Source organism: Varanus komodoensis, unplaced genomic scaffold (assembly GCF_004798865.1).
Source record: "Varanus komodoensis strain SLA01 unplaced genomic scaffold, ASM479886v1 scaffold5, whole genome shotgun sequence".
Taxonomy (NCBI): Eukaryota; Metazoa; Chordata; class Lepidosauria; order Squamata; family Varanidae; genus Varanus; species Varanus komodoensis.
The window spans coordinates 3,309,763-3,336,507 of record NW_025336087.1 but is presented as its reverse complement, the minus strand read 5'-3'; the positions used below and the strand labels follow the sequence as shown (position 1 = coordinate 3,336,507).

The window sequence follows — 26,745 nt, the reverse complement described above, 5'->3', positions numbered from 1 at the left end:
CATAAAAATATCAGACAAATTATATAATTATATTATGAAATGTTATCAGCATGCCACAATAAATAGAAACATATATGGGGTAGATTTAAGATCTACCAACATGGCATATTAATCTAATCTGCATTGCAGGGCCAGCATCAGGGGTGGACCTGATGCTGCCTACAGCGCAGCAGAACTGGGCCCTGGACGAGGCCCCTGGACAAGAGGGGGTGAGCATTCTGTCTTCCCCACTGCCCCTGCCCACTCTCCCAGCTCTTGCTCCGGCCCAGAATATGCTGGTGGTGCAAAGGCATAGGAGCAGATGCCACTGATTCCTTGTTCTCTGGTTGTCTGCCTGCCAACGAAGCAAGTGCTTGATGAGAAAGAGGGGCAGAAGCATTAGCAGGAAGTGACGGTGCTGAAGAGGGTCTCCGAAGACCCAGAGTTAGTGCAGTGTGGTCCAGCTGAAGGACAGGTCAAGTGTGCAGCCCAAGTGGCTCAACATTCCCAGGGAGGGTTGGTCTCTACAGCACAACCACCAACATCACATGTCAAACTCGTTTTTGATACCGAGGGGATTCTAAGTAGCAAATTGTTTTTTGGAAACTGCTTTTTAAGAGTGTGTGTGTGGAGAGGGAGAGAGAGAGAGAGAGGGAGAGTGAAAGTGAGCGAGCCGTGCATATTTAAAGTAGCTTTTTGAATCTTGACCACATAGAACTCCCACAAATTGTTCAGATGAACTCTAACATCTGTAAACAGATGTTCTTTCTTAAAAAAATCATGAGGCTGGGGGCAAATCTTAGATTCTTTGGTTTATAATCTTAGCCAAGCAGGTAATCCTGGCCCCAGAACTTTCTAGTGCAGCCCACCCCAACCTGGTGCCTTCCCGATGTGTTGAACTACAAGCAAAGGTGCCACTGTGGGCCAAGTTGGCCCTGTGTGCCAAAGGTGCCAAGTTGGCCATTGTGGACCAACTTCTGTGGACATCAGGTGGGGGAAGGTCATTCAAGTGGTTGTCCATCTTTCCCTTGGGAATTTTGAAAGAAAGAGGCACAGAACTTTTTGTTACTCAAAGTATAACACTCCACAGTATGATAACTCAAGCTTAACTTTAAAGGAGTGTTGCAGTTACAGGAGAATATTACATGCTTTTAATAAAACTAACTTACCTCTGTGTGTGTTATTCTGGTTAGGTAGAGGACACGTTTTTCAGGTGAAACCAGATTAGGAAATAAAATTTGCAGAGTAAGCGGTGGTACTGGAAAATGTTCATCTGTTTCAATCTGTGGACACCAAGAATGAATTTTATTCCTTTTGTTACTGGGTCAGTTAATATTTTCATTCCCTAATTATGCATCCATTTTTGTTGTGACAATGAAGTTTAATATGAGGAACAAGGCTTGCAATCTCCTTCCATAGCAAAGTATGACAACACTTTTGCAAAAAGTCTATGCAGAGAGTTATAAGATGCACATAATACTCCAGCTTCCCCATTTGTTGTGGTTTTCCACATGTTCCTCAGCTGCTTCTAGTTCTTGCCACCCCAAAACCTTACTACATGCCATATTATATTATAAGTTATGCATGAGAAGAGGACTGTTTAGATCAAAGCATCATATTTTGATCATGGTACAGATTGACTAAAAGCAGAATGATTAGAGATGGGGTATCATTTCTGGAGAAAGTCTTGAGAAGCCCATTCCAGTGCTGGGTGGGATGGAAGCCAAGAGGACAGAACCAAAGGCTAAAGGGATAGAGCCCAAAATACCCACATATTTTAGCTTAAATCCTTATTTCCAGTAACTTAATATTAATAGAGGCATTTCAACCTTCCAGTAAGATAAAGGGAGTTTACCAGCAGCTAATAGAGGGCAGTGCTCATCTCTGTTTCTAAGGCCATGAGCTAGCACTGTCCAAAGAGTCCTTGATCATGTGGCCAGCAGGACATCGCAGAGTGCTGTTACCTTCCCACTGGCGTGGTACCTATTTATCGATCCGCATTACATGCTTTTGAACTGCTGTGTTGGCTAGGAGTTAAGGGCGAATGGCGGGACATCACTCTACCTGGTGGGGCTGGGCTTGAACTGCTGGAGTGCCAACCATTTCTGGCTGACGGTTCCAGTGTCTTTAAGCTGCTGCCCAACCACTTCCCTCAGAAAGGGAAAGACTGACTCCTAAGTTGACATTGTAACAGATTCAAGTTATGAAATAACTGGCACATTGGTAAAATGTTATTGCTGAAAAACAGCAAGCAGAAAATGTCTCTTTTTTTCTTACCGAATATTTTATGTTAATTTCATCCCCAATGTTCTCAGTGGAGTTAATTGTTCCAGGGACTGTATCATTTGCGGCGATACTGATGTGATGCAGACTGGGATCTCTTAAACAATAAATCATATTTCATTTAACAATGTCATGTTTACAAAACATGCACATTCTCTATTTTAATCATCTGTATAACTGTCTTGTACGATAACTTAGCATTATTATGGCCATAATGGCGGCTGGGAACTAATGCTGGGAAAATGTAATGTACTACAGGACCAAAGCAAACGCAACCGAACCAAAATAAAATAAAATGTAAAATATAAAAATGGTTCTGCTCCTGCTGTAAGCACCCAGATGCCTTTGGGAAGCCCACGCCTCACTCATGTCATCAACACCTAGTACTGTCTGATACTGGCTTCCACATAGAGCCATCATGACGAGTAGCCACTGATGGGCCTATCCTCTATGAATTTGCCTATCCCTCCTTCACAGTCATGCGAATTGGTGGCCAACACAACACTTTGGTAAGCAAATGTCATAGTTTTCATAGCAGGCATCACAAGAATATGAATTCAAAATTGGTAACAAGCATTGACAGTTGTGACATTTTCTGAAAGCATGGAAGATTTCAGTCATACTCCTGGGTTTTCTCAGTAATATATTTATATAACAAAAATTCTCCAATTAGCTAGATAGCCAGCATGGTGTAGTGGGAAGAACACGGGACTGGGACTCAGAGGGCCTGGGTTCTAGTCCCCACTCAGCCATGATGCTCATTGGGTGACTTTGGGCAACACCACTGGAAGTCAACCCAGCTCACAGGGCTGTTGTTGTGTGGATAAGACTGAGAGGGGGAGGAAAATTATGTAAATTCCTTGAAAATAAAAAGATGGGATTATAATATATATAAGCTGCCTAGTTCTGCAAATAATTGTCACAGTGCTAAGAAGACTTGAAATTGGTATTACACTTTAAGTATGTCATCTTAAGTGTATATGACTTGGTTTAAACTAGAAGTGGATTAGACTTCTGATTTAATATTAATTATAGGCTTGGAGCCCCTGTAAATATTAAATCAGAAGCCTAATCCACATCTAGTTTAGGTTTAAGATGACATACTCAATTAAATGGCATGAAATTGATTTAATTGGCACACTCTGGAGTTAAAAACCTTTTATAAACAGAAATGATTTTACTTCAAATTCAATATATGAGACTTTTATTGTTTTTTCTACCAACTGGGAGAGAAAAATTATCTCTAAAGCTCTGTAGGAGAGATTAACAATATAAATATACCTTTTAAATATCAATCCACTTTCATACTTCACTGGTATTACAATACTTCCTTGGTTGTCAAAAAGAGTCTCATTGTGTTCGTCACTGTCACTAAAATGAAAATGGGATCTGATCAATTATGCAATTCATTGATAATATGGCTTAGTTTTGTAAGTCTGAAATATTGAATCATGGCAGTTAACACCAGAACACATCTACTTTTGATTGCTTAAAATAATGTTTGAACTGGCCATCAGTTCAAACATTCCCCAAACTGTAGCTTGTGTTTGAGTAACCCACAGCAAGCTTTGCTGTCCTCATCTCCCACATAGCTTCACATAGGAACTGGGAAGACTTCACTTGTGTCAACCAACCTCAACCAATTGTAGTTAATTTTAATTCTGGATAGATTAAAATGCTGTTTAATTATTCATTTAGTACTGACATTTCTATCTGCTAAAAGCTATGAAGGTGCACCACAACAATTTAAAATATGTAAAAATACTAAAATGATACATTTTGAAATGCCAAATTGAAAAAAAGTCTCTGCATCCTTTCTAAAGGCCAAAGAGGAGGGACCAGTCATAGTTCTTGAGGGCATTGTATAAGTTTGGGCAACACAGGCAGAAGCCCTTTCAATGTACTGGATAAAAGGGATGTCAAAAGGGCCTCTACCACAGATCTCATTGCTTTGGCAAGTTTGCAACAAGACAAGTGGTCGTTTAGATGAAACTGGCTTGTTTCAAGCAAACACAGCATTAACTACAGTTTAGGTTTTCATGATGTGGGAAACTGAAATACTCATGCTTCCTAATGAGAAAGTTTTACTACTGTAATTTCTAGCCAATATTGTATACAAAGATGAGACAAATCCAGTTAAGTCCATATCCTGTATTTATATGCATGCAGTGACCATGGGGGCATAGGAATGGGAATGGGGCATAGGAATGGGTGTCATAAGTACAGGTTAGGGGACAAGTGGCTGGAGAGCAGCACATGTGAAAGGGACCTCGGGGTACTGGTTGACTGCAGGCTGAACATGAGTCAGCAGTGTGATGTGGTGGTCAAGAGGGCAAACACCACCCTTGGTTGCATAGCCAGAAGTGTGGCTTCTAGATTGAGAGAGGTATTACTACCACTCTATACAACTCTGGTGCACCCGCAACTGGAGTATTGTGTTCAGTTTGGGGCCTTTCATTACAGGAAGGATATAGCCAGGTTAGAGCCAGTGCAGCGTAGGGCCACAAGGATGGTGGCCGGTTTGCAAGGAAAGCCATATGAGGCGAGACTGAGGGAACTGGGCCTTTTCAGCCGGGAGGAGACTCCGAGGGGATCTGTTGGCGACATAGAGGTATGTGAGGGTGGATGACACAGAAGTGGGTAGAGACCTGTGGGTAGAGACCTGTCCTACCCTCCCCCTGCAGAGGAGGGTAGGACATGCTCCAATGGATTGAAACTCAGGGAACCAAGGTTCAATTTAGATGCCAGGAAGTACTCCTTGACAGTACTTCCCGAGAGTATGGAATGGGCTTCCATGGGAGGTGGTTGAGGCCCCATCGTGAGGGTGTTCAAGGATAGGCTAGACATGCACATGGTAGGCATATCATGAGTGGAGCCGGCTGGAGCTGGGGGTCAGACTAGATGGCCTGGGAGGCCCCTTCTGACTCTTTCTGTTTCTATATGGAGGAGGAACCCAAATAGAGCACTCTGATCACAAAGGAGCTGTTCTGTCCAGAGTACTTGTCAGCAAAACTGTTTGCTCTTTTACCTTCTCAAAGGGTATATCACTTAGAGGAGCCTCTGCTTTGGTGGCTGGGGACAACCTTTGCACCAGCCAGGATGCCCATTTCCCCCACCCCTCCCCACCCCTGGCTGGAGCTCCACTCCTGCAGAGGGAGCCACGGTGGAAACCTTTGCTGTGGCTGGATGAATCAGGGAAGGAGGCTCTATCAGGAGGGAAATCCCTCTGAAGTTGGAACTCAGCAGCAGCGTTTTTGGTTCATCGAATGCTCCTTTGGGACACTGTCGAGGGACTAGAACCATTTTCCAAACTGCGTGAAGAACACGCTCATTTCATGACTCTTGTCCAAGAGAGAGCTACAAAATTAGATTCACTTATGCCTGAGAGAACTTTACACATAAATTGCTGCTAGTTCAATCCAATCTATTTAATTTGTAATATATGGCTTCTATCCAGTTGTAAATGGAGCCAGCATAAATGCTCAGCGTCGACTTGAACATTTGAGAATACATCATCTCATTTGCACTATAAGAAGGTAATTTTTAATAATATAGCAAAAATTGGGTAGTAAAAACATTAAAATGAAAGCAATACATAAATAATTGTCGAAACTAACCTTGTCACAGAAAATTGAATTGTGGTATTTTCCAGAAGGTAAGACACATTGAACTGGAATGATACGGTGAAGGAAATCTAAATGAAAAAAAGATTATTTTAAAATGCATAAAATATTTTGAAATCATAAATAATGCAATTAGGAATAGAATGCATTTTATCCTTACTCCCCGACTAGTTAACTGGGTCTCCGACATGTAACTATCCTGATCAGAAAAACAGGGATAAGTAAAATGAGTTAGGAGAGTTCCTGATGGATGCAAGGAAAGCCTGGGTTTCTGAGAAAAACTTTTCTGAGAAAAACTTTTCAAAGCTCTCCACTTTCACCCCTGACCCAGAGGGTTGTACATTAACACTGGGCATGTGTTTTTGTGCTTGTACATGTGAGAGAGAATACGGAAAACAGATAATACTCTATCTTAGTAAAGTCACTATAATATTTCACATTGAAATGTTTGTGCTAATGTATAACTATTATTATGTTGCACATTTTAAATAGCTGCATGCAGATGTTTGCTCTGAATTAGCCCCAGACAGTTTGGGCTACTTACAGTCCAACCCTCTTAATATTGACTTAAAAGTAAGCCTTATTGAGTATATGAAACCTTAATTGCAGGTAAATCTGTAATGAGTTGCAGTCCAACAGGTAGTTCATGAACAATGTACAGAAAAGCTAGAACTGTTTGGGCATGTTACTTCTGAGCCTCCGCAGAAGCTGCTGTGGGAAAGTTTGCTGTTAGCCAATTTATTGTTGAGAGAACTGAGCCAGGTCATAGCATGAGGATGTGGGAATAAAGTGAAATTCCACATACATTATTTTTGTAAGTTATGAAAAGCCTCACTTAATGTGGAATTCCACTTTAGAAACGTCCCATGTAAAGGCTGAGAACAATAGCTGAAGATACGATCTTGTAAGAGAGGCTGCTGTCAGTGGTCGCCTAAGCGAAAAGCAGGGTTAAGATTAATGTAAGATATTAAGAAAATGATTGGGTACAAACAACCTCCAGCAATTGAGTTGCTGTTGTTGTTGAAACATGGGCTGTTGGTGAAATGTGGGTTCTTGTGTTGCCTAAGCCCAACTGCACTAAACAAGCCATTGCTTGTTAACCGGGGGACCATGGAAGAGAACCCAGGTTTTGTTGCTGGGTTGTGAGCTGGGGGTTGCTTGCATAGTTTATTCTCAGGTTCAGACAACAGGATAACCATGATCCAATGAAAACTCACTCTCACAGCACACTCAACCCCTAAGTGTGCGTTATCGTGTTCGATCTACCCAGTAGTGGGCTTGGTATGATCCTGGCTTCGCACTGGTCCCAAAAGGGCCCTTTCACCTTTAGCCTTGCTTTATAGTACAACATTTTGTTGCTCCTTCATTTGATGGGATTCAGAAACTGCTCTATGAAGAATGTTCAGCACTGTCCCCAATCATAAATGGGGATGATGGGAGCTGAAATCCAAGACATCTTGAAGGCATCAAATTGGGAAAAATAGATATGCAGGAAGTAGGGTCACAATACCACAACTACCTCCCATTTCCTGCAGCAAGATACTTTATTAAATGAACATCTATCCCACCAACAAGCTAAGCAGGCTTTGATTATTTGTAAAATCAATTGGTCAGAATACAGAAACTCTCTCCTGTACATGGTGAGTGAGTGAAATTATGAAAGCTAAGGAAGGCAGTGAAATTAAGAAATTGGATGAATTTCTTGACAAAATGTAAGCAAGAATAAAACTAAAAATGACACAAAAAACAAAAAAAAATCCTACAGTGTTTGTAATTCAGAATGAAAACAATAGAAACCTAAATTCAATGTTGCAACTGTTTCTTTAATGGACTCCTTTCCACAACCTATTCTTGCCCATTCCTAAAGGATCTACTTCTAGAAGTATCTTTTTTCCTGCCCATTCCCATTTCTCTCTACAGCGCATTTATATTCTGCAAGCAGGATAGCATGTATTCTGCAATTACAAGCAAGTGCAGGAAAGCACTTCATGTGATTTCTGGCATAGAATTCCACTCCTTGAAAACTTTAGGGCCACATTATAAGTGATATTAAAATGTTGTTGTTGTTAGTCGTGAAGTCGTGTCCGACCCATCGCGACCCCATGGACAACATTCCTCCAGGCCTTCCTGTCTTCCACTATCCCCCGAAGTCCACTCAAGCTCACACCAACTGCTTCCGTGACTCCATCTAGCCACCTCATTCTCTGCTGTCCCCTTCTCCTTTTGCTGTCAATTGTTCCCAGCATTAGGCTCTTCTCCAGGGAGTCTTTCCTTCTCATTAGGTATCCAAAGTATTTGAGTTTCATCTTCACTATCTGGCCTTCTAAAGAGCAGTCAGGGTTGATCTCCTCTAGGACTGACCAGTTTGATAGCCTTGCAGTCCAGGGGACTTGCAGGAGTCTCCTCCAGCACCACAATTCAAAGGCCTCAATCCTTCAGCGCTCAGCCTTCCTTATGGTCCAGCTTTCACAGCCATACATTGCAACTGGGAAAACCGTAGCCTTGACTATACACACTTTTGTTGGCAGGGTGATGTCTCTGCTTTTTAGTATGCTGTCTAAATTTGCCATAGCTTTCCTCCCCAGGAGCAAGCATCTTTTAATTTCTTGGCTGCAGTCCCCGTCTGCAGTGATCTTGGAGCCCAGGAAAATAAAATCTGTCACTACCTCCATTTCTTCCCCATCGCTTTGCCAGGAAGTGAGAAGACCAGATGCCATGATCTTAGTTTTCTTCATGTTGAGTTTCAAGCCAACTTTTGTGCTCTCCTCCTTCACCCGCATCAAGAAGCTCTTTAGTTCCTCTTCACTTTCTGCCATGAGAGTGATATCATCTGCATATCTGAGGTTGTTGATATTTCTCCCAGCAATCTTAATTCCAAAGGTGATTCATCTAGCCCCGCCTTTCTCATGATGTACTCTGCATATAAGTTAAACAGTATACAGCCTTGCCGAACTCCTTTCTCAATTTTGAACCAATCAGTGGTTCCGTGTCCAGTTCTCACTGTTGCTTCTTGACCTGCATATAGGTTTCTCAAGAGACAAATAAGATGGTCTGGTACTCCCATCTCTTTAAAATGCACGTATCTTTTTAAAAGCTACTGGATGCAGCCATCAAGAGGACTTCATCAAGATCAGGAACACAGCAGGCATTTAGAAGAAGTTTGGCTCTTTCTGTCCATATCATGGTCCCAACAGAAATTACAGTTACGAAGCCGCTATTTGCACTGCAAGGGATGCTTGTATGGATTTCAAGCAGAGCTTCCTTTCAGATGCAAATCTGTGTAGCTGCTACGAATGTATAGGTTCTATTAAAGCCATTCCATCTGTATTTCAGGGACTGTCAGGAATAATTTATTCAGCTGTCTGCTGTTTGATAGAACTGGGTATTTCTAACCAAAATTTTAGTCTACTACTTCTAATTTGCATTAGCACAAATGTGCATTAGTTAATACCAATTGGCATTAATGCAAATAAATAAATAAATAGATAGATAGCACAAATCTGTGTGTGTGTCCCCCTCCCAGCTTGGAAAAAGCAGGTCCACTGTGGAAACCACGGGCCAGATTCATAGAAATCCTAACTCATTTGGATCCACTGCATATTTCTTCAAAGGCTTGCTAGCTGCAATGGGAAGAATGAATCACTGCCTATGTAGTTCCTACCTATAATAGAGCTCAGTTGCTATTAGTAATTTTTAAAAGATCTAGGAGATATTAAAGCACATGCTTAATCTCATATATAGTTTGGCTGCTAGCGTTAATTTCAATAGAGCTTTTCTCATCCTTATGAGGAGATACACTTAAAAATCTGCAGGAAACATCGAATGAAGAAATGCTACTGAATCCAGTTAACAACAGATTGGAGGGGAGAACTGGGTTCAGGAATTCAACATAGGATAAATTATGCAAAACAAACTGAAATAAGTATATTCGATTAGCATAATTTAGGCAGGTTCCAGAATCCTTGTGTAAAATTCATGATATTTTCTCTTGTGGGCATGCCTGCTTCCTTTTGTGCTGAAGTTGGCTGTAACCCACTTGGCTAATACATTCTGTTTTGAGCTAAGGAAGTAGAATGTGCAAAGGAAGCTTGTGATGTGTGCTAACATTGGCCAGAGTGCATACTTCCCACATACCATGTTGCAAGATTCCAGTTCCCAGAGAAAGTTCTCTATCAAGGCATCTTTAACTTTGTCCTATGTAGACACAAATCTGCTGAACTGCACCGAGAGGGAGCTGTTGATGAGATCCCCAGAGAGATTATATCTGGTCCTCTGACTTCTGCAACTGGACCCTTTTTGACTCAAGGATTAACAATAAATAAACAAATACTCTGGCTACGAAATGCTGCTTGCAGGTACTCTGACCATCAGAAAACTGCTGTTTATATTCCCATGACTCTTGCATGCTGCTGTGATTCACAGGATTCTAGTTCTGGCACAGCCAGAGCTCCAGAACAATGTCCAAGGCAAACATCATACAATATTTGTTCAGTGCTTTTGGAGAGAAATTTCCTGTGTCCCAAGCTGTTGGAAACATGAACTGTTTCACAGTGTATGAATGCCATTCAAACCAATTGTGCTGGTCAGCAAGAAACAACACTGACTCAAAGGGCTCCCTTTAGGGAATTCTTTTTAAAAACCTCCCTCTTCTGTCCCTTCTGTATGGTTAAAAGATGAAGTGGCAATTCTAATCCTTTATGGTGAAAATATAAAAACACGGGATGATTGTCCTGGATTACTTTCTATTGGGTACAAGTGTGACCTTTCGAACACTCTCTACATCACACATGTACAAGGGGGGGGGGGGGACCCAAAAAACTCAGGAATTTATTTATTAAAAATGTGTATTTATTTTTACATGTTCAAACTTTGGTCACCTTCAAGGCACTCTCCGTTTGATGCAATACATTTGATGCACTCAAGAAGTTTTTTCCACTGCTCAGAACAGCTTTTGAACTCAATTTTGATGGCTCTTAGCGCTTCTGCCTTTTTTTGTTTCACTTCTTCCACATCAGCAAAATGTTTCCCTTTGAGGACTTTTTTTCATCCAGGGAAACAAACAAACAAAAAAAAGTTGCGCAGGGCGAGACGGGGTGAATAGGGAGGGTGGGCCACAAGGGTCCTGCCATTTTGGGTCAAAACCTCAGCTGAACAAAATTTTACCGCCACATGTTGTTCATGTAAATCAGCCAACGTCTTTCAGCACATTGAAAGAGTCTCCAAAAAAGCCTTACTGCAACTGAATGCAGCCTCTTGCAACAACCCCGCTGGGTACCCTGATGCAGGTGGGTTTCCAGAACACTCACCTAGCAGGGGAAGCCTGTACTACAAGGGTCCCACTCTCCAGAAGATAATGCCTGGGCTTTTTTGGGAGGGGTCCCCCCTAATATATCCATATATTTATAGAACAAGTGGGAACTACAACAAAATGTTGCAGTCCCGAGTGCTTCTACCCTGTTCAGAATATTCCATTCCATTCTTTCTCTATTTTCTGCCAGAATTCTGTGACTACCAAATTCAGTCCTGATTGGGATGTTTTGGCTGTCTCTGCCTCTCTGCCTCCAGAGATTTCTCTTCTATATGTCTACTCAGACATAAGCTCCATGAGTTCAAGGGCCTTACTGACAAGTAAGTATATATATGAGTGCAGCCTTAGGCAGTCATTGGGACTTCTGAGTAGAAATGAATGACTGAAAAGTTAGGAAGTATCCTTGTTTTGGACACTTGACCATTTTAGGAATGGGTCAGTCAGTGCAATAAGCACACGCTGTGTACTTGCATGTTATCTGCTTGTTTTTCCCCCGGTCAGGGTCCTGTCCTCTGAATCTGGAGGCCTACCAGCACCCTATGCAGGACACAAGGAATAGCAAAGGTGAGCTCCTTCACCCCATCTTCCTACCCTGCATTTTTGGCTAGATGGGCCTTTTTGCCCATCCTTTCTCAAAGAATAATGGAAGGAAGCTCAGTAGAGCACGTAAACTGCCCTCCTCACACTCCAGAGTGTAAAATATTCCCTTCTCCCTTCTTTCTGCAAGGTTGAGTTCCAAGCCTTGGAGAGCAGCTGGCATGGTTCTTTCCACATCAGCTAGAAGGTGGTGGAGGGTAGGAGTTCTGATTCCCACTTCCAGATTAGGAGTATTGACTTCAGCCTTGGATCAGGGAATCCAAAATATCCTATGGATCCTCAGATGCTTTCTAGGTACTGCAGAATTGCTCCCTTATTTGCTTTTTAAAATTATAATCTTTTGATAGTTGTTGTTGGTTGCAGTGATGGGCTATGAAGATGAAGTATTTAGATCTAATTAAAACAGATCAACAAATACTTATCCTTATTATTTCCTGACACAGAGAAGATGTCCATACAGATACAAATAAAAGAGTACCACAGCTTTGTTCATAGCATCTTACCTCATCTTTAGGTCTTAGGAAAGGATAGCCTATTTTACAGGTGATGTTTTGCCCAGATTCACAGCTGACGTTTTGTATTATCTGCATATAATTCTTTAAAAGAAAAAACAATAACAGAATAGCTCCATCCTGCAATGCATCCTCTCACACAATAATATCTAATCACACACACACACTTGCTCACACATGCTTGCAGGCATGAACTCATGTGCACCTGTGTCCCAGGTGATACTGCACACAACCCGCAGAGCCACAAAGGCTGTGCATCCCTGCGGGGAACAACCAGGAAGGAGTTTTTTTAATTGGAATCACAATGCAGAGAGAAGGGTTTAACCCTGTCTCTCTGTGCACCAAGGGGCAGTCCTGATTGAACCCCTGGCTGTAGTTCTTCAATGAGCAATGCTCAAAGATGTGTTAATATCGTTGGCCCGTGGCAGTGTGGAGCACTAGAAGCAGTTCTGCAGTGCCATTAGAGGGAATTGCCCCGTAGCTGTTTTAGCCTACAACTCCCATCAGCCTTAGCTAGCATAGCCAGTGATTAGGGATCGTAAGAGTGGTAGGTCAAAGCATCTGGAGGGCTACCAATTGCCTGTTTACATTGGAAGAAATCAATGCATTCTTGTATAGGACCCCTATACAAGTCTACCCAGACATGGACCCAGACTATTGAATGGGGCTGAGTAAAAGACTGCACTCTCACTCTACTATTATATTTTTATGAATAGTTTATTGAGTCGTTTTTTCTCCCTCAGGCACCAAAATGCCTTTTAGCATCTCCCTCAGACCAATGATAAACCAAAGGGCCAATATCTACCCAGGAAGTAAGAAATTGCATGGGAACGCTGGACTCCCAAACCTGAATGATTACCCAAACAAAGCCAGCCTATGCAGATGACTCTGCTTTGCTCTTTGCCCATCCCAATAAGACACTAATTCTAAAGGATTTACCTCAATCCGAGAGAAAATAATATTTGGAGAATACTGAACAAGGACTCTTGTATTATAAGCACTGTCTTTTTTATTCTTAACACTCATATGCACGCTGAACTTGACATTACTTGACTTGATGATGAATGGAGATACACTGAAATTAGAAAACAAAAATAATATTAGGCAATACATGATTTTAAACAGCTCTGCCTAATTAGCTCTTTAACCACAGGTTCCAGGGACCCAACTATATAAGGAAGTATGTTAAAATTTGTCATTTATTGCCAGAATGATAGTAAGGAAAATGAAAAACAAACAGAAGCTATATGTGAAGGAAAGATGGAGGAAAGTCTGATAAACAGAAATTGCAGCTTTTAAACCAAAATGGTTGGTTATACTTAGCAAGTATAGTGCTAGCACTATGTCAAGTGTTTTTTATTAACTGGTTGAGGATTAAAAACAGAATCCATAAGATCAACATTACTGTTCATGTTATAACGTAAAGGCAGAATCAGAGTTAAAGGCGATGCAAAGCTTCCATGAAGAACCCCTTGGAACGAGAAGGCATCCCTGCATCGCAGGCCTGAGCATATCCATGCCACGGGGTCCAGCAGCTGCAAGACTGGGCAATGACAGTCGCGAAACAGGCAGCTCCTCAGAAGTGATGCAGTAAACAGGAGGTCCTGGCCTGCCAATCTTCAGAAGGCCTCTGCCTGTTGCAGCTCAGCAATCTTCAGAAGGCCTTCCAACTACTATTCATGGGTGAGTTGCAGCTAGTTATCTGTTCCTGGCCCTGACGAACCCATCCTGTTCTGCTCTGCTCTTGCTTTACCAGATGAGACCATCCCTCACCAGATGTTGGGTGGGCTGTTGCTGTGAACGAAGTGATCCAGTTCCACTGCAGCAACCCAGTCTCCACTGAGGACCCCATGCCAGCCTAGGGCCATATGTCTAGTTTCGCAAAAAAGTGATGCCATTTTCATATCACATCCCACCTCCGCATGCAGTAGCCAACAAAATGGAGAAAGGCAAAGGAAGTGCAGTGCCTTCACCCTCGACTGGGGCAGGGGACCCTTTCCCTTTCATACATGGGGAAAATGAATTCAGCCAGTGTCAGACCATGTCGGCTTTGATGATTGGAAGAGATAGTGCCAAATACGGGCAGAGTTTGTAGAAATGTGGCCAGACAGAGCACATTTTCTCCATCTTTCTGTGCCACCACCTATGAATTGGTGTTGAGGGCCAAAGAGGTTCCATTAGATGTTAACAAGAAGGGAAGATAGGTGGTACAGCAGCTTTTGGTAGCAACAGTGCATCTCAGACAATGCCTAGATCCCTAATTGTTTGTTGAAGTAGGCAATACATTTTGATGAATTCAATTCAGTTCATTATTTATTATTAGTCACTTAAAAACAAAAACAAATTTTAAACAGGACTTTATGAAGTTCGAGTAAAAAGTCATTTCATTCATATTACCTGCTTCCTCCTATGTTGGCATGGGCAGTCAGCTGTAGGTCAGTAATACATTTCTTCTTATTTCCACAATCTTTGGTGAAAGGAATCTGGAAAGCATCATTTATCACCAAAAGGACTAAACACCATGCAGCCCCATCTCCTTTCTTTATCTGGTCCTTGTCTTGAATTCGGGAAGGGGCTATTTGCTGCCTGTCTTAATTTTTCCAGTATGACTCTACAACCTTGTACTAGGAAAGAGAACTATATTAACTAATATATGGGTAGCAGTCTTTCTTTTTTAAGTACTGATTGATTTTGCCTAATTTTAATTTCTACATGGAGAAAGTCCAAAAAATCAAACCAAATGTCTTGAACTCCATTAAACAGAATCCCAGGACTATGGCCTTCAGTTGTAGGTAGTCTGTACTGTGGGAAAAATAGCCTGCATGCTCAATTGTATTATCGTATTGCACGTTGCAGGTTTGATAATAAGTTTAAGGGGTAAGCAATGGTGCACGCAGATGAAATTGGGGGGCCTCCGGATGGCAACCCTCCATTTGAATAGCTGTCCATTTCAAGTCTGGTTTAAAGATAAAGAAAGATCAGAAGGAACAGCTGGGCCTTGAAGTTGCCCGTCAACAGCCCCTGGAGAGCAGATTGAGCGTACCTTAGCTCACCGGTTCACAGTCCTGCACACTATGGTGAGATGTACTGTGCTCCAGTTTAAATTTACAGGAATTATTTATACATTTCTACACATATAAACTATGCAAATTTTAGGCATTTTGCTGATGTGTCAGAGGCCTGTTGAATGGTCTGCTCAACCCTGTTCTACTCCATGTAAGATTCAGCCCTGCTTGATTCTGAGTGCTGGATTCTTCCAGCACTGGTGTGGGCCTCGTATGTGCCTGTGGACAGAGCATCAAACTTCATGGAATTGCTTAGGAAAGGGATAACACTTCACACGTTGTAGTGACTTACATATTCATATATTGAGCTGGGCAGTGCATTATCAAGAATAGGTCCACTCTCTGGATCAGAGAAATTGAACTCCAACAAAACCTTTATAGAATTACGAAAGTCAGGCTTGTCCTGGAAACAAAGCAGAGCAAAGCAGTCATTGCAACCTCTGCCTAGTTCAGATAGTTCAAAAAGAAGAAACAAGTATGTTTTTAAAGCCATGGTTGGTATGTGGTCTGCATTTTGCATTATTCACATAAAAGGGAAAAAAGCAAATTAGTTTATTTACAGCTTGATGGCTTAACTAAATGACATATTCAAATGATTTATCCTTTTTCACGACCTCCAAGTGATCCTTTTGGGTGGGTTCACATGTCATACTAAGCCATTCTAAGAATAATCTGGCCCACAGATCACAGGGGACGGAAGTTTTCCAAGTCAGCTGACTTACAGACCACTTTCTGACTTTCTGGAGTTGCACACAAAATGTGAAAGTTGCTGGAAAATACACTAATGCATATATAATATTTTCCAGAAACAAACACTCAACATTTTACATCTTTCTGATCTCTCTTCAGTCTTTGCTGAAAAACAATCTTTCTTTTTTAAGTGTTCTACTGATTGACTGTAATTTGAGCTAAGAAAAATATGCAAAATTATGTGCTAGAAAAAGTTCCATATACTGCAGTGGAATGTTTTGCATACTTTGCAGAAATGGGGGAAAAATCCAAGTCTGTCAGTGAGTGGACAACAGAAGGAAAGTTGTCTGATTCACACAATTCACACAACTTAGATGGAATTCAACAAAATATATGCTTAGTCACAAGCAACCATCACAAACGGATAGATTATTCAGCAATGGCATGGAAATTAATGCACAGCAATTTGTGCCATTTTCAGAGGAAGGTAAATAGTGTCACTATGAGGACAGAATGAACTAGGAGAGTATAATTCACATTAAAATGGGTATAAATTCTCCATAGGGTAGCAGAATGTAAACCAATGATTTAGAAGATATTCTTGAATTATATGGACCTTTTACACTAATGGGACCAAAGGCAATTAGGAGCAACAATGGAGAGGGGAAGAAAAGGATAGCCACTTTATATGATTTACTTGCCAAGATGTAGAAGTTATGCTTAACACATTCTGAACCTTTGACTGTGATATTTTTTTGTATCTTCCGTTCAGCTGTTTCTGTGAAAAGGCTTCGCGGTGATGCCCTTTCTGCATCGAGTGTTATCCAGTACTGAATACCTAAGAAGGAAGCAGGAATAACAGCTCACACTGCTTTTCCAGGAATAGCTCTTCAGAACAAATTATTCTCTTCCCCTGTTATTTGCTTTGTTACTTTTTCCAGATTGCTTCAGATTTTCTAAAGAAGGGGTGAGAGGAAGAGTCCTCTGCAAGCCGTTGCAGGATTCAGGCGAAGGCAGGATGCACATTCTTCCTACTCACAGCAGGAGGTCGCGGGAAGGAAGTAGGGGGAGAGGTGCGCAGGCACAGTGAGCATCCCCTCAAGTCAGGGTGGGACCCATGCAGCCTCTGCTGGCCTCCACACTGCTGCATGGGCAAAACCGGTGGCAGAAAATCGATGGCTTACCATTATGGAGCAGTAAACAGGGCATATTTACTTCTTGCCAAGCTACTTTTGACATATTTCCTTCCTCTTTTCTTTTGTCGGTTCCTGGCAGAATTCTGTGGGTTAGTGGCTCCTGGAGGGGGGATCTAGGCACGGCTGGCCCTGTTGCAATTCAAGCTCATGTGGCCAAATCCATGCCTCACACGGTGGCAGATGGCACCCCCTCCCCACTGTTGCCCCCCTGCCTGCTCTGGAGCACCGGCCGGCTGCTGTGGCATTCACTGCACCAATAAGGCAGTGGCAGGACTGCCTGCTGCAAGCACCACTGCCTCTTCTTACCACATGGCGGCCATTTTGCTTGCACTGCTGCTTGAGGGCTTCTGTGCCACTTCAGCTGGTCAATCCCAGGAGCCCTGAAGCTGAGGCACAAGGCAGGGGCGGTGGGCAGGGGCGAGTGAACAGGAGGGCAGCCAGCCTGCAGGCTAGGCGGGCAGCCCAGCTGAGATGGCACCACTCCTTTAACTAAGACAGCAGGCTACACTGAATTGTGGCTAGGTGGAGCGGGAAATAGCCCCAGACTTCCCCAAAGTTGCCTACCACAGCCTTAAACGCAGTCCTGCCTCTCTGTTCCCCGCTCACCTCTTAAACTAGAAAAGCCTGTATTAAGGAACCATGCTAAATCATCAACAACTGCATGGACCTGGATTCCACAAGTATCGACAACGCAAGAGGAGACACAGGTTGGCCATGTTCCAGGTGATAGGAATCTCCCTATTGCTGCTTCATCCCTTGTGAGAAGCCATCATGTTTCAGCACCCGTCTTATATTTAGGATCAGATTAAAAATCAAAAATAAAGAGGCCCCATTCTATTATTTTTTTCACCAACAAATGAGGATATGGTGGAACCTCTGGGCAAGAGTCATTAACCACAGGTCTTCTCTTGAAGATTTCTAAAGAACTGCTCCAAAGTAGCTTTACGGCTTCTGGTTTTTAGAAAAGTTCAGCAAGCTGAGTGCTTCTACTTACTTGTTTCATTCATGAAGATATCCTTTGATTTCAATCTGACTTCAAAGCAAATGGTGGTGTTGATGGACACCCTTTGCTTTTCCATGTCATTGTCTTCCCTAAGGATCTTAATTTTGTTAGGTGTGAATTTCATGGATACGTTTACTTCTGCAACATCACGAGACCTAAAACACACCATATGTGAAAGGTATTTGGAAATATCAGATTCTTTTAGCATTTTACAATGTAGTAACATAGACTCAAAGATTATGTGACTAGCAAAAATAGCTTTGGACCTATTTTTCAAAAGAAGAATCACCCATGCCACATGGCAAAACTCATTTGAAGAAGAAAATAGCCCTAAATGTGGAGAATTCCAAAAGGAATTATGTATGGCATTCAAATATACACTGGGGTTGTCTAACATTGTGTACACTTAGGCAGTAAATTCTATGTACACTTGCTTCAAAGCATGTCCTACTAAATACAGTGGGCTTCTTTCTGGTAAAGATGTGTAGGATAGCATTGTGAAAGTGGCATTTGAGATCCTGCCCAGCATGTGTACAATCCTGTTCTCCTTTCCTTCCTTGGGCTGCTTCTAAGCTCTGGAATTCTGTGGTAAATGAAGCCACATTTGCACTCTCTGTTGTCCTTCCTACCAGCAGGCAAATATGGTTTCAGTTAGGCAGGCTTTTGACTGCTCTGTTGCTAAAGAGGTTTTTAATAGGTTGGTGCATTGCTACATGCTCAGTCATAGGCTACATGCCTACTCTTATTTTATCATATTTGTTTTTATGTTTTATTTTACTTAAGATTGCGTTAATCTGGCTTTTATTATTGGTCACCTCGAGTGCCATTTGTGGGGGGAGGGTTGGGGGAACGGGGGCAGAATGGTGCGATAAAAATAAAATAAATAAATGTTCCTTTTTTAGGGCTGCTTTGTTTGTACACATAGGCAACACTATTGCTGAAATCTGCAGCTTTCACCTATAGGAAGTCATATGGGACATGCAAAAGCATCCCCACATTTGCATGCAGCTGTTTTCATTTCAGCCATAACAACCCTTCTGTGAGATGCTGAGAGTGCAAGAATTTGCTATCAGTTGTGCCTAACGAGATAAGACTGCACTTCCATTTCCCATGCTACAAATGGTTATTTCTTTTGCGTGAACATGGTCAAGGCCAGAAAATATTTTCACCTAGGAATTTGGTGGCAGCTATGAATTGGCCCTGAGAGTTTTGTGTCTATGTAAGAAAACATGCTTCAACATGGTAAGACTCCACATACAAGTAACAGGAGAGCATGGCTTTTTAAATGACTTACCATGAATAAATAGGATTGTTCTAGATAACAGTAATTGACAACTTAATTGCTATTTAGAATGAACATTTAGCATACATACCAGAAGAGGGCTGCCCCTCCAAGGCCTCCAATGGTGACATCTGTCAATCCATCTCCATTTAAATCCATTTCACCATGTATAGATTGACCAAAAAATTTCATCTTTTCTCCATCTCCACCTGATGCAATGCGCTGTGTAATGAATAATATCTATATTACAGTTATCAGAAAAACATGCATAAGAATATTTGGTAATACCCTAACTAATATTTAACTATGAGTAAGCTATGAAGAACTTCAGAAGACTTACACATCTAAAATTGCACAGTTACTGCTGGATTTGTCTGACTGTTACTGCTACCTCATCCCCACCACCTGCCCCCAAAACCCCATTTTGAATAGTACTCGAATTAAGACATAGACCAAACCTCTGTATTTCCCTACAAACAAAAGCCTGTAGAGGAAAAAAAGACTTAAGGTTGGTAGTATGGCTACCAACCACACAAATTAATATTGGTTCAACATTCTTGGGAGTGGTAAACAACACTATAAATTGAAAAATAAAGTAAACTCCTAGATATAATTGTAGAAATACTCTTGAAAACCCCTCCCTTGACACTAATTTTAGAGTCCCAAATATGATTTTAGAAAACATGCGTTATAGAAAATACCTAAATTTGGTGGATATTGAAATATAGATTCTAATGTAAGCCAGACCCAGAGTGGTGCTCATCCATGTTGCACAATTAACCATGTTCAGATTTTCTGAGTTTTCTGTACCTGAGCATATTCTTTCCTTATACTTTTTCCATCGCCATGGTAAATATACACAGCTCCTCGATGGTCATCTTCTAAAGGGGCACCTATGACTATATCATTGAACCCGTCAAGATTGAGATCCTTCACTGGAGCAACTGATGTCCCAAAACGGGCCCCACAAGGTTCGTTTTTGTTGTGCTTGTTGCAGGCACTGTGCTTCAGGAGTGAACAGCAGGCTTGCTTTATGGGCTCAAGCGTCATCTGGTATTCAAATGTTGTCTGCAAAAAAGGGAATGGCAAAAAAAAAAAAAATGTTTTTCAATCTACTTTCTATTACAAGCACTCTTGATGACCCCCCCCCCAAGAGATATGCAACACAAGCAGACTTTCTTTTTGTTGCTTCTCCTGGTTGATCTTAAACCATTGTCCAAATCCCAATTTAGTTTATTCTTTATCATTACCTTGTTCCAACAGTAAACATACACCTTGCCTTGTTCTTCCTTTTCGGTCCCCATGTACATCGGTGCTCCTACCAGAAGGATATCAGTAAATGAATCTTTGTCGATGTCAATGGTTGTGATAACACTCCCAAAGTAGGATCCAATCTGTAATTTATGAAATCACATGATACATTTGTAATTGTCAGTATACTGTAGTGTTAACACCATGGTGTTAATTGAGTGCCGAGGACTTAAGTATAAATGCTCCATTTTACCTTGGTTCTTTCTACTTGGCCAGGGTAGGTTTTGGAAGAAGGGAAGAGACTGGAAGGATGACGGAGGAAGAGTTCCCTGAGGTTTAGATTTTCAAAGTTCTTGCAGAACTTCCAGAAAATCTTCAAGCTTTCCTCAAGATGGGAGTGAGATTAGTTTGCCCATCACTAAATACAGGATATTATAGTGGTGTTAAGTCAAGGGAGCTTGGTTGGTGCTGCAGCTTGGGCTGACTTAAATAAGACCAGAGTAGAAGGTATTCTCTCTTGTCCTGCCAGTAAGCACACCTGCTCCCCCTATCCAGCCAGTCAGAACCTCCAGTGCTTTTTTCATCCTCACACCTGAGCTAGCCACCTGGAAGCTCCTCAGCATCATTTCTGTGGAAGTCACCTTGCATCCTTGGCTGCTGCCTCTGCTCCCTGTTCTTTGCACAAATAGAAACTGCTCAGTAAGTTGGGAGCTGTTCTGTGGAGATGGAACCCAGCTTCTCACAATACAGCAGTCCCAGGAAGAGAGTTCAGATTCATAACGTGAGATAGAGTAGAAGGGGAGGAGGAGTTGGCAGGTGACCCTGAAGAGTCAGGGTTGACAAGTGAGGGTAGTCAGGCCACGGCTGAGAACCAGACCATCTTAGCTTCTCACAGGAAACACCCAATCACACACAGAAAGGCTGCAGTATGAGACTGTATTTTATAAACTTTCATTTTGGACTGCTGGAACAAATGGGGGAGAAACATCTTCATGTCATATTCCATATTTCAACAACATCATTTTCCTGGATGTGTTTGTGTGCGCCCCTGAAACAGCAGTGTGCAAGATGAACTCGTAAAGGAGATCACAGGGGGATCATCATGTATTTCGACCTGGTCCATTTGCAGAATCAAAGCAGCTTGAGACTCAATGTGGAATGCCACATTTTCCATGAAACTGAAACCCTGGCACATGTGCGCCCTGAATGCGTCAAATAATACTTTGCAACTGACATTGTGCAATCATGCACTGCACACCTTTTTAAAGTGACTTTAGTTGTACATTAACATGTTCAGTAATTCAGGCCTATTCTCTAATTTTAAATTTTCTTAATATTGCACATGTAACAAATATTTGGATGTCGCTCTAAGCAATACTTGAATGCCACCATGCACACTTACTTGTTCTCCACTTAATCGCTGACGTATTTCTATATCAGTGCCTCTCATTCTATATATGATAACTTGGCCAGTGTGATTATATCGAGGTTGGCCAGCGATGTATAGTGTCTCAGCTGGGACTGAGGCCGAAGTTACTGTGTAACCTAAAGGAGCAGAGACATTGCATTCATTCTTAGCATATTTTGGCAATAACTACTTGTGATTTTTTTTAAAAAAACAACACTACAATATGGGCGTTGAGCTTTTTTCAGCTCAGAGAAGCTTTCAGGGTGAGGGGTTCTAGTGCCGGGAAGGCCCAAAAGCAAATGGAATGGGACCAAAAATATAAAAACCAACAGAAAATTCTCATAGTTTGATTCTCCTATTGCAAGTAGCTATCCCTTAGGCCAGGTGTTTCAACCTTCCAGACTGGGGGAAAACTGCAGGAAGTTGAGAAACCATGAAACCATGAAATTATGGTGGTTGGGGAAAACTGGAGAGAGTCGAGGAAGGGTTTTGGCCATTTCAGAAATCCTGCAAGGTCAGGTTGGACTCTGTGAGTCCTAAATTTGACTTCCAGGTCTGAAGATCTCCGTCTATGCACTGGAATCTTTCTTTGGTACACCAAGGCAGCCATTCTCCAACATCTGGAAAGCCTTGTTAGTCTCCTCTGTTTAAGTGGGGAGCACTTCACATGCATTACGATTATTCCAAATGTTTTGCAATATTTTGCCTGTATTATCCCAGCAACTACATGCTGATGACTATTAGCACAGATTCTCATAGTGGATCCGGGGGACATTGCATTCTCTGGTAACTTTTAGAGAGGATATAAGCCACAGCATAGTGTTCTCTATAGTCCAGATAGTCCAGTCTTCTACAAACGGGTGTCCTTCAGACATGTTGGACTGCAGCACCTAACATTCTGATAATGATGGGAGTTGAAATACTATCATCCACAAAATATTCTAAACCATCATTTAAAGTCAAGGATGACATTTTGTAACTGAAGAACATCTAGAGGAGTTTGAGAAAAGGCAATCCCCTTGACTGCTTTTCAGAATTGTTCTAATAACTGTTATTCCAAACATCTCAAGCTCCAAATAATTATTTTTTATTTCTGAACAAACTATGTGTTCAGCATGTTCCAACCTATCTTTGAGAAGCCTGCTGAAAGTGAAAGCATGAGGCATTGTAAAACAATCTGATATGAGAGCAGCCTTCCCCAATTCAGTGCCCCCACAAATACATTGGGGAACAACTCCCATCTTCCCCAGCCGTACCAAGTTTGGGGACACTGTTCCCTTAGCTGAAGTGAGAACAAATGAAGTAATCAATCACTAGATAATTGCTCCAGCATACTGTTTGGTGTAATGTCATTTTTTGTCATTTAAAAAAGTAATTTGTATTATTTCTTTTGAAAAATCTATATACTCCCTCATGGAAAATCTTCTCAAAGCAACCTACAATATGAAGCAATAAATAAAACAACAGTAGAACAGTAGTAAGAAGAAAATATCAGGGTTTTAAAAAATACAGCCAGCTACCATTGCCTATACAATACCACTCAATAAATTAGTTCAGTTACACTCAAGCTGAAAAGGTAAGTCTTTAGAGCTCAGGGTCATTTGAAGGCCTGTAATGATGGGGCCTGGTGGATGTCAGCTAAAATACAGCCCCACAAACTGGATGGGGGTGTGACTGAGAAGACTCTGTCCCACAGACCTACCTACCTCGCACCTACCATCCTAGCTACTTTTACCAGCAGGCACACAAACAGGTCCTCCAGGATAGACCTAATGTGTTTTTTGACTTACGCAGTTTGTCGTAAAAGAAAAACAAACGGCAGGAAGCTAAAAGAAAAGCACGAATGCACTGGGCCATTTTTCTCACCTAAGTAAGCTGCAAGAGGCTCGTTCTTTTCTGTAAACTCATCATAAAATGTGTCATTTGCTGGAGTTACTATGGCATCCTCCTTCATCATGACGACAGTTCCATTCCAGTCATATGCTCCAACTGCTCCAAGCATGACCCAATCCTAACACAGCAGGAGAAATCAAGATGTAAACTTTTTTATTTAAACAAGCTTTTGGTTGATTTGATCTGATTTAATTTAATACTTCTATATTTTGTTACAGATTTTTATCTTAATTTAATTTTGGTTTATTTGTTGGGTATGTTTGTTGATGTGTGTGAGTATATTTTAGATGATGTGCTCTATTATTTATTAATTAATGATTAATGCTTGTTTTATAGTAATTTATGTATGTTTTTATGCTCTAATAGTGTAAGCCACCCAGAGAATCTTCAGGTTATGGGGCAGCGCAGAAATGGAAATAAATAAACAAACAAACCGCACAATATCATCTTTGATCGCCATATTCTTACTCAGGGATGTACTGCAGGGCCTGTTTCGGGCAAATAAGGACAGCTGAAGGAGCTCACGACATTGAGTTGTACTTTAGTATGAGAGCCATGCGGGTGAGGAGAGTCTCAGATGGGGACAGAAGGTCCTATGCCCACACCACATTCAGATGTGCCAAATACCTACATATGCATGCATTTATAGATTTAAGAGTGGGAAAACAATGACCTGCACAGAGAATTTCACTATCAGGCAGTATCAATATATAATAATAATAATAATAATAATAATAATAATAATAATAATAATAATAAGCCTGAGTGATATTGTCTGTATGCAGTATTGCTATAGGTATGGGGCTTGTAGCCAGATGCTGAGGCAAAGTCTTTCTTACAATCACTGCCCAGACTGCCTGGGTCTGACTACTGGCTTGAACAGTAGATGCCACATTTCCATTATTTTTCCATTATATTACTTTAATATTAAAGTTTAATCATTAGGTCCCATTGGTTTTTTTTCTTTGCTCCCCATTATTATTTCAGATCTCAGTTATGTGCATAATGCTGTGCTGCTGTGTCATTTGATGAAGTAACAGACTTCCCAAACATTTACACTATTTAGAAAAATCATTTGTGCCCTCAGATTCAGTGATAACCAATGATACAACAGAGCATTAGCAAAAGCAACATTATAAGTGTCTAATGATATTAGAGCCAGTGTGGTGTAGTGGTTAAGAGCATGGGACTGGGACTCAGACGATCTGGGTTCTAGTCCCCGCTCAGCCATGGAGCCAACTGGGTGACTTTGGGCCAGTCACAGAGTCTCAGCCCAACCTACCTCACAGGGTTGTTGTTGTGGGGATAAGATGGAGGAGGAGATGTAAGCTGCCTTGAGCCCTTTGTAGGAAAAAGGCAGGATATAAATCAGAAAATAAAATTAATAAAATAAATATTCATTATTCTGGTTTTATAAAGACTGTTCCTAGATGCTAGAGCGATGGTACATCACATTTTTCCAGGAGTGTATGTTTGTCTGCTGCTGAATCACCACTCATGGTTGGAATGAGAAGGGAGAATGATGTATCCAGATAGTACTCTTACCAGACCAATATACCATTGATTTCTCTTCAAACATGCAATTGTAATTGAGTTCTGTTTATCAAGCAAAGCCTTTGATAAAAACCATCATAACAAAACTGAAAAAGGGGAAACACAACTAGAATGTACTGTGATACCATTTGTTCCACATATTTTGTTTGTTCAGAAAATATATGGAAACTGGGCTATTGAGAAACCGTCTTCCACATCTGATGAAAATATGGGCCATTTCTGAAAGAAGGTCTTGCTTGGTCTGCTTTATTTAACTCTGCATCCCAATGATAATCTTGCTCCGTGTTCTTTAGCCCAAATCACAATTAGTGCTCCTGTGAGCAGGGCTATACCAGCTGATGCCACCCGCAATGCCATGTGCTTTCCTTGACCCACCTCTGGAGCTCCATGCATTTAGCACAACTGTCTGCAGCAAGGAAGCCCTCACACATCTGGGTGATCTGCCCTCCAGACTGCGCAGGATAGCAGTTGTGCAGCTGCCTTCACACAGACAGCCCCACCTTGGGTGGCTTCTTCACTGTCGACATTTGCAGCGGTGCAAGAGCGGTTGAGGCTGGGAGGTGGGACAAGTCAGGGTGGCCTTGTCCTTGGCTTATGCATGGGGCCATTAGCTGCGAAGAAGACTTGCACTGTCCCGTGTCACAAATGGTGTTTGTGTGCATATCCGGAATTTTGGTATGGCTGTATTTGGTTAGGGTGGGGGGAAAAAGAGAGAGTGAACAGTGAATAATGGCTCTGTCAGGAAAATGGTGGGGGTTGTAGGAGTCCTTTTCCCCTGTCTAAACATGGATGAAAATTTGTATTTTATGGCTCTTAGTTTGTGTTTATGCCAGATTAGCTCATGTTTCTTCAGAAAATTGAATTTAGAACAAGACTGATGCTGATATCGAATGAGTGCAGCAAGATGTTTGTGTTTGCCCTAACATTAGTGTCATGTGACTGTAGGCTATACACAACTGTTCACCCTCTCTCTTCTTAATTTAAATAAAAACAACTTTCTGTTTCAGTTTGTTTACCTGGGAATAATGGGCACTGAACCCAGCTTGAGACATCTCCATTTCAAAAGAGGATGCTTGTTGGTCTTTTGTAGCTGGGGTGGGG

At 41.6% G+C, this 26,745-nt stretch overlaps 1 protein-coding gene across 2 annotated transcripts in view; it reads right to left on the bottom strand.

The window, feature by feature from the left end:
* ITGA1 (integrin subunit alpha 1) overlaps nucleotides 1-26,745 on the bottom strand; it is an 88,646-nt gene that overhangs the window by 13,669 nt on the left and 48,232 nt on the right. For both annotated transcript variants that reach the window (XM_044445941.1, XM_044445940.1), the window contains exons 10-25: nucleotides 26,661-26,734; nucleotides 24,064-24,208; nucleotides 22,192-22,334; nucleotides 20,789-20,932; nucleotides 20,349-20,606; nucleotides 19,630-19,760; nucleotides 18,248-18,411; nucleotides 16,759-16,895; nucleotides 15,660-15,770; nucleotides 14,700-14,785; nucleotides 13,242-13,377; nucleotides 12,294-12,386; nucleotides 5,880-5,956; nucleotides 3,544-3,633; nucleotides 2,257-2,359; nucleotides 1,149-1,262 (exon numbers count right to left, since the gene is read on the bottom strand). In XM_044445941.1, coding sequence (XP_044301876.1) covers nucleotides 1,149-1,262; nucleotides 2,257-2,359; nucleotides 3,544-3,633; nucleotides 5,880-5,956; nucleotides 12,294-12,386; nucleotides 13,242-13,377; nucleotides 14,700-14,785; nucleotides 15,660-15,770; nucleotides 16,759-16,895; nucleotides 18,248-18,411; nucleotides 19,630-19,760; nucleotides 20,349-20,606; nucleotides 20,789-20,932; nucleotides 22,192-22,334; nucleotides 24,064-24,208; nucleotides 26,661-26,734 — 2,006 coding nt within the window. The remainder of the gene's footprint in view (nucleotides 1-1,148; nucleotides 1,263-2,256; nucleotides 2,360-3,543; nucleotides 3,634-5,879; nucleotides 5,957-12,293; nucleotides 12,387-13,241; nucleotides 13,378-14,699; nucleotides 14,786-15,659; nucleotides 15,771-16,758; nucleotides 16,896-18,247; nucleotides 18,412-19,629; nucleotides 19,761-20,348; nucleotides 20,607-20,788; nucleotides 20,933-22,191; nucleotides 22,335-24,063; nucleotides 24,209-26,660; nucleotides 26,735-26,745) is intronic.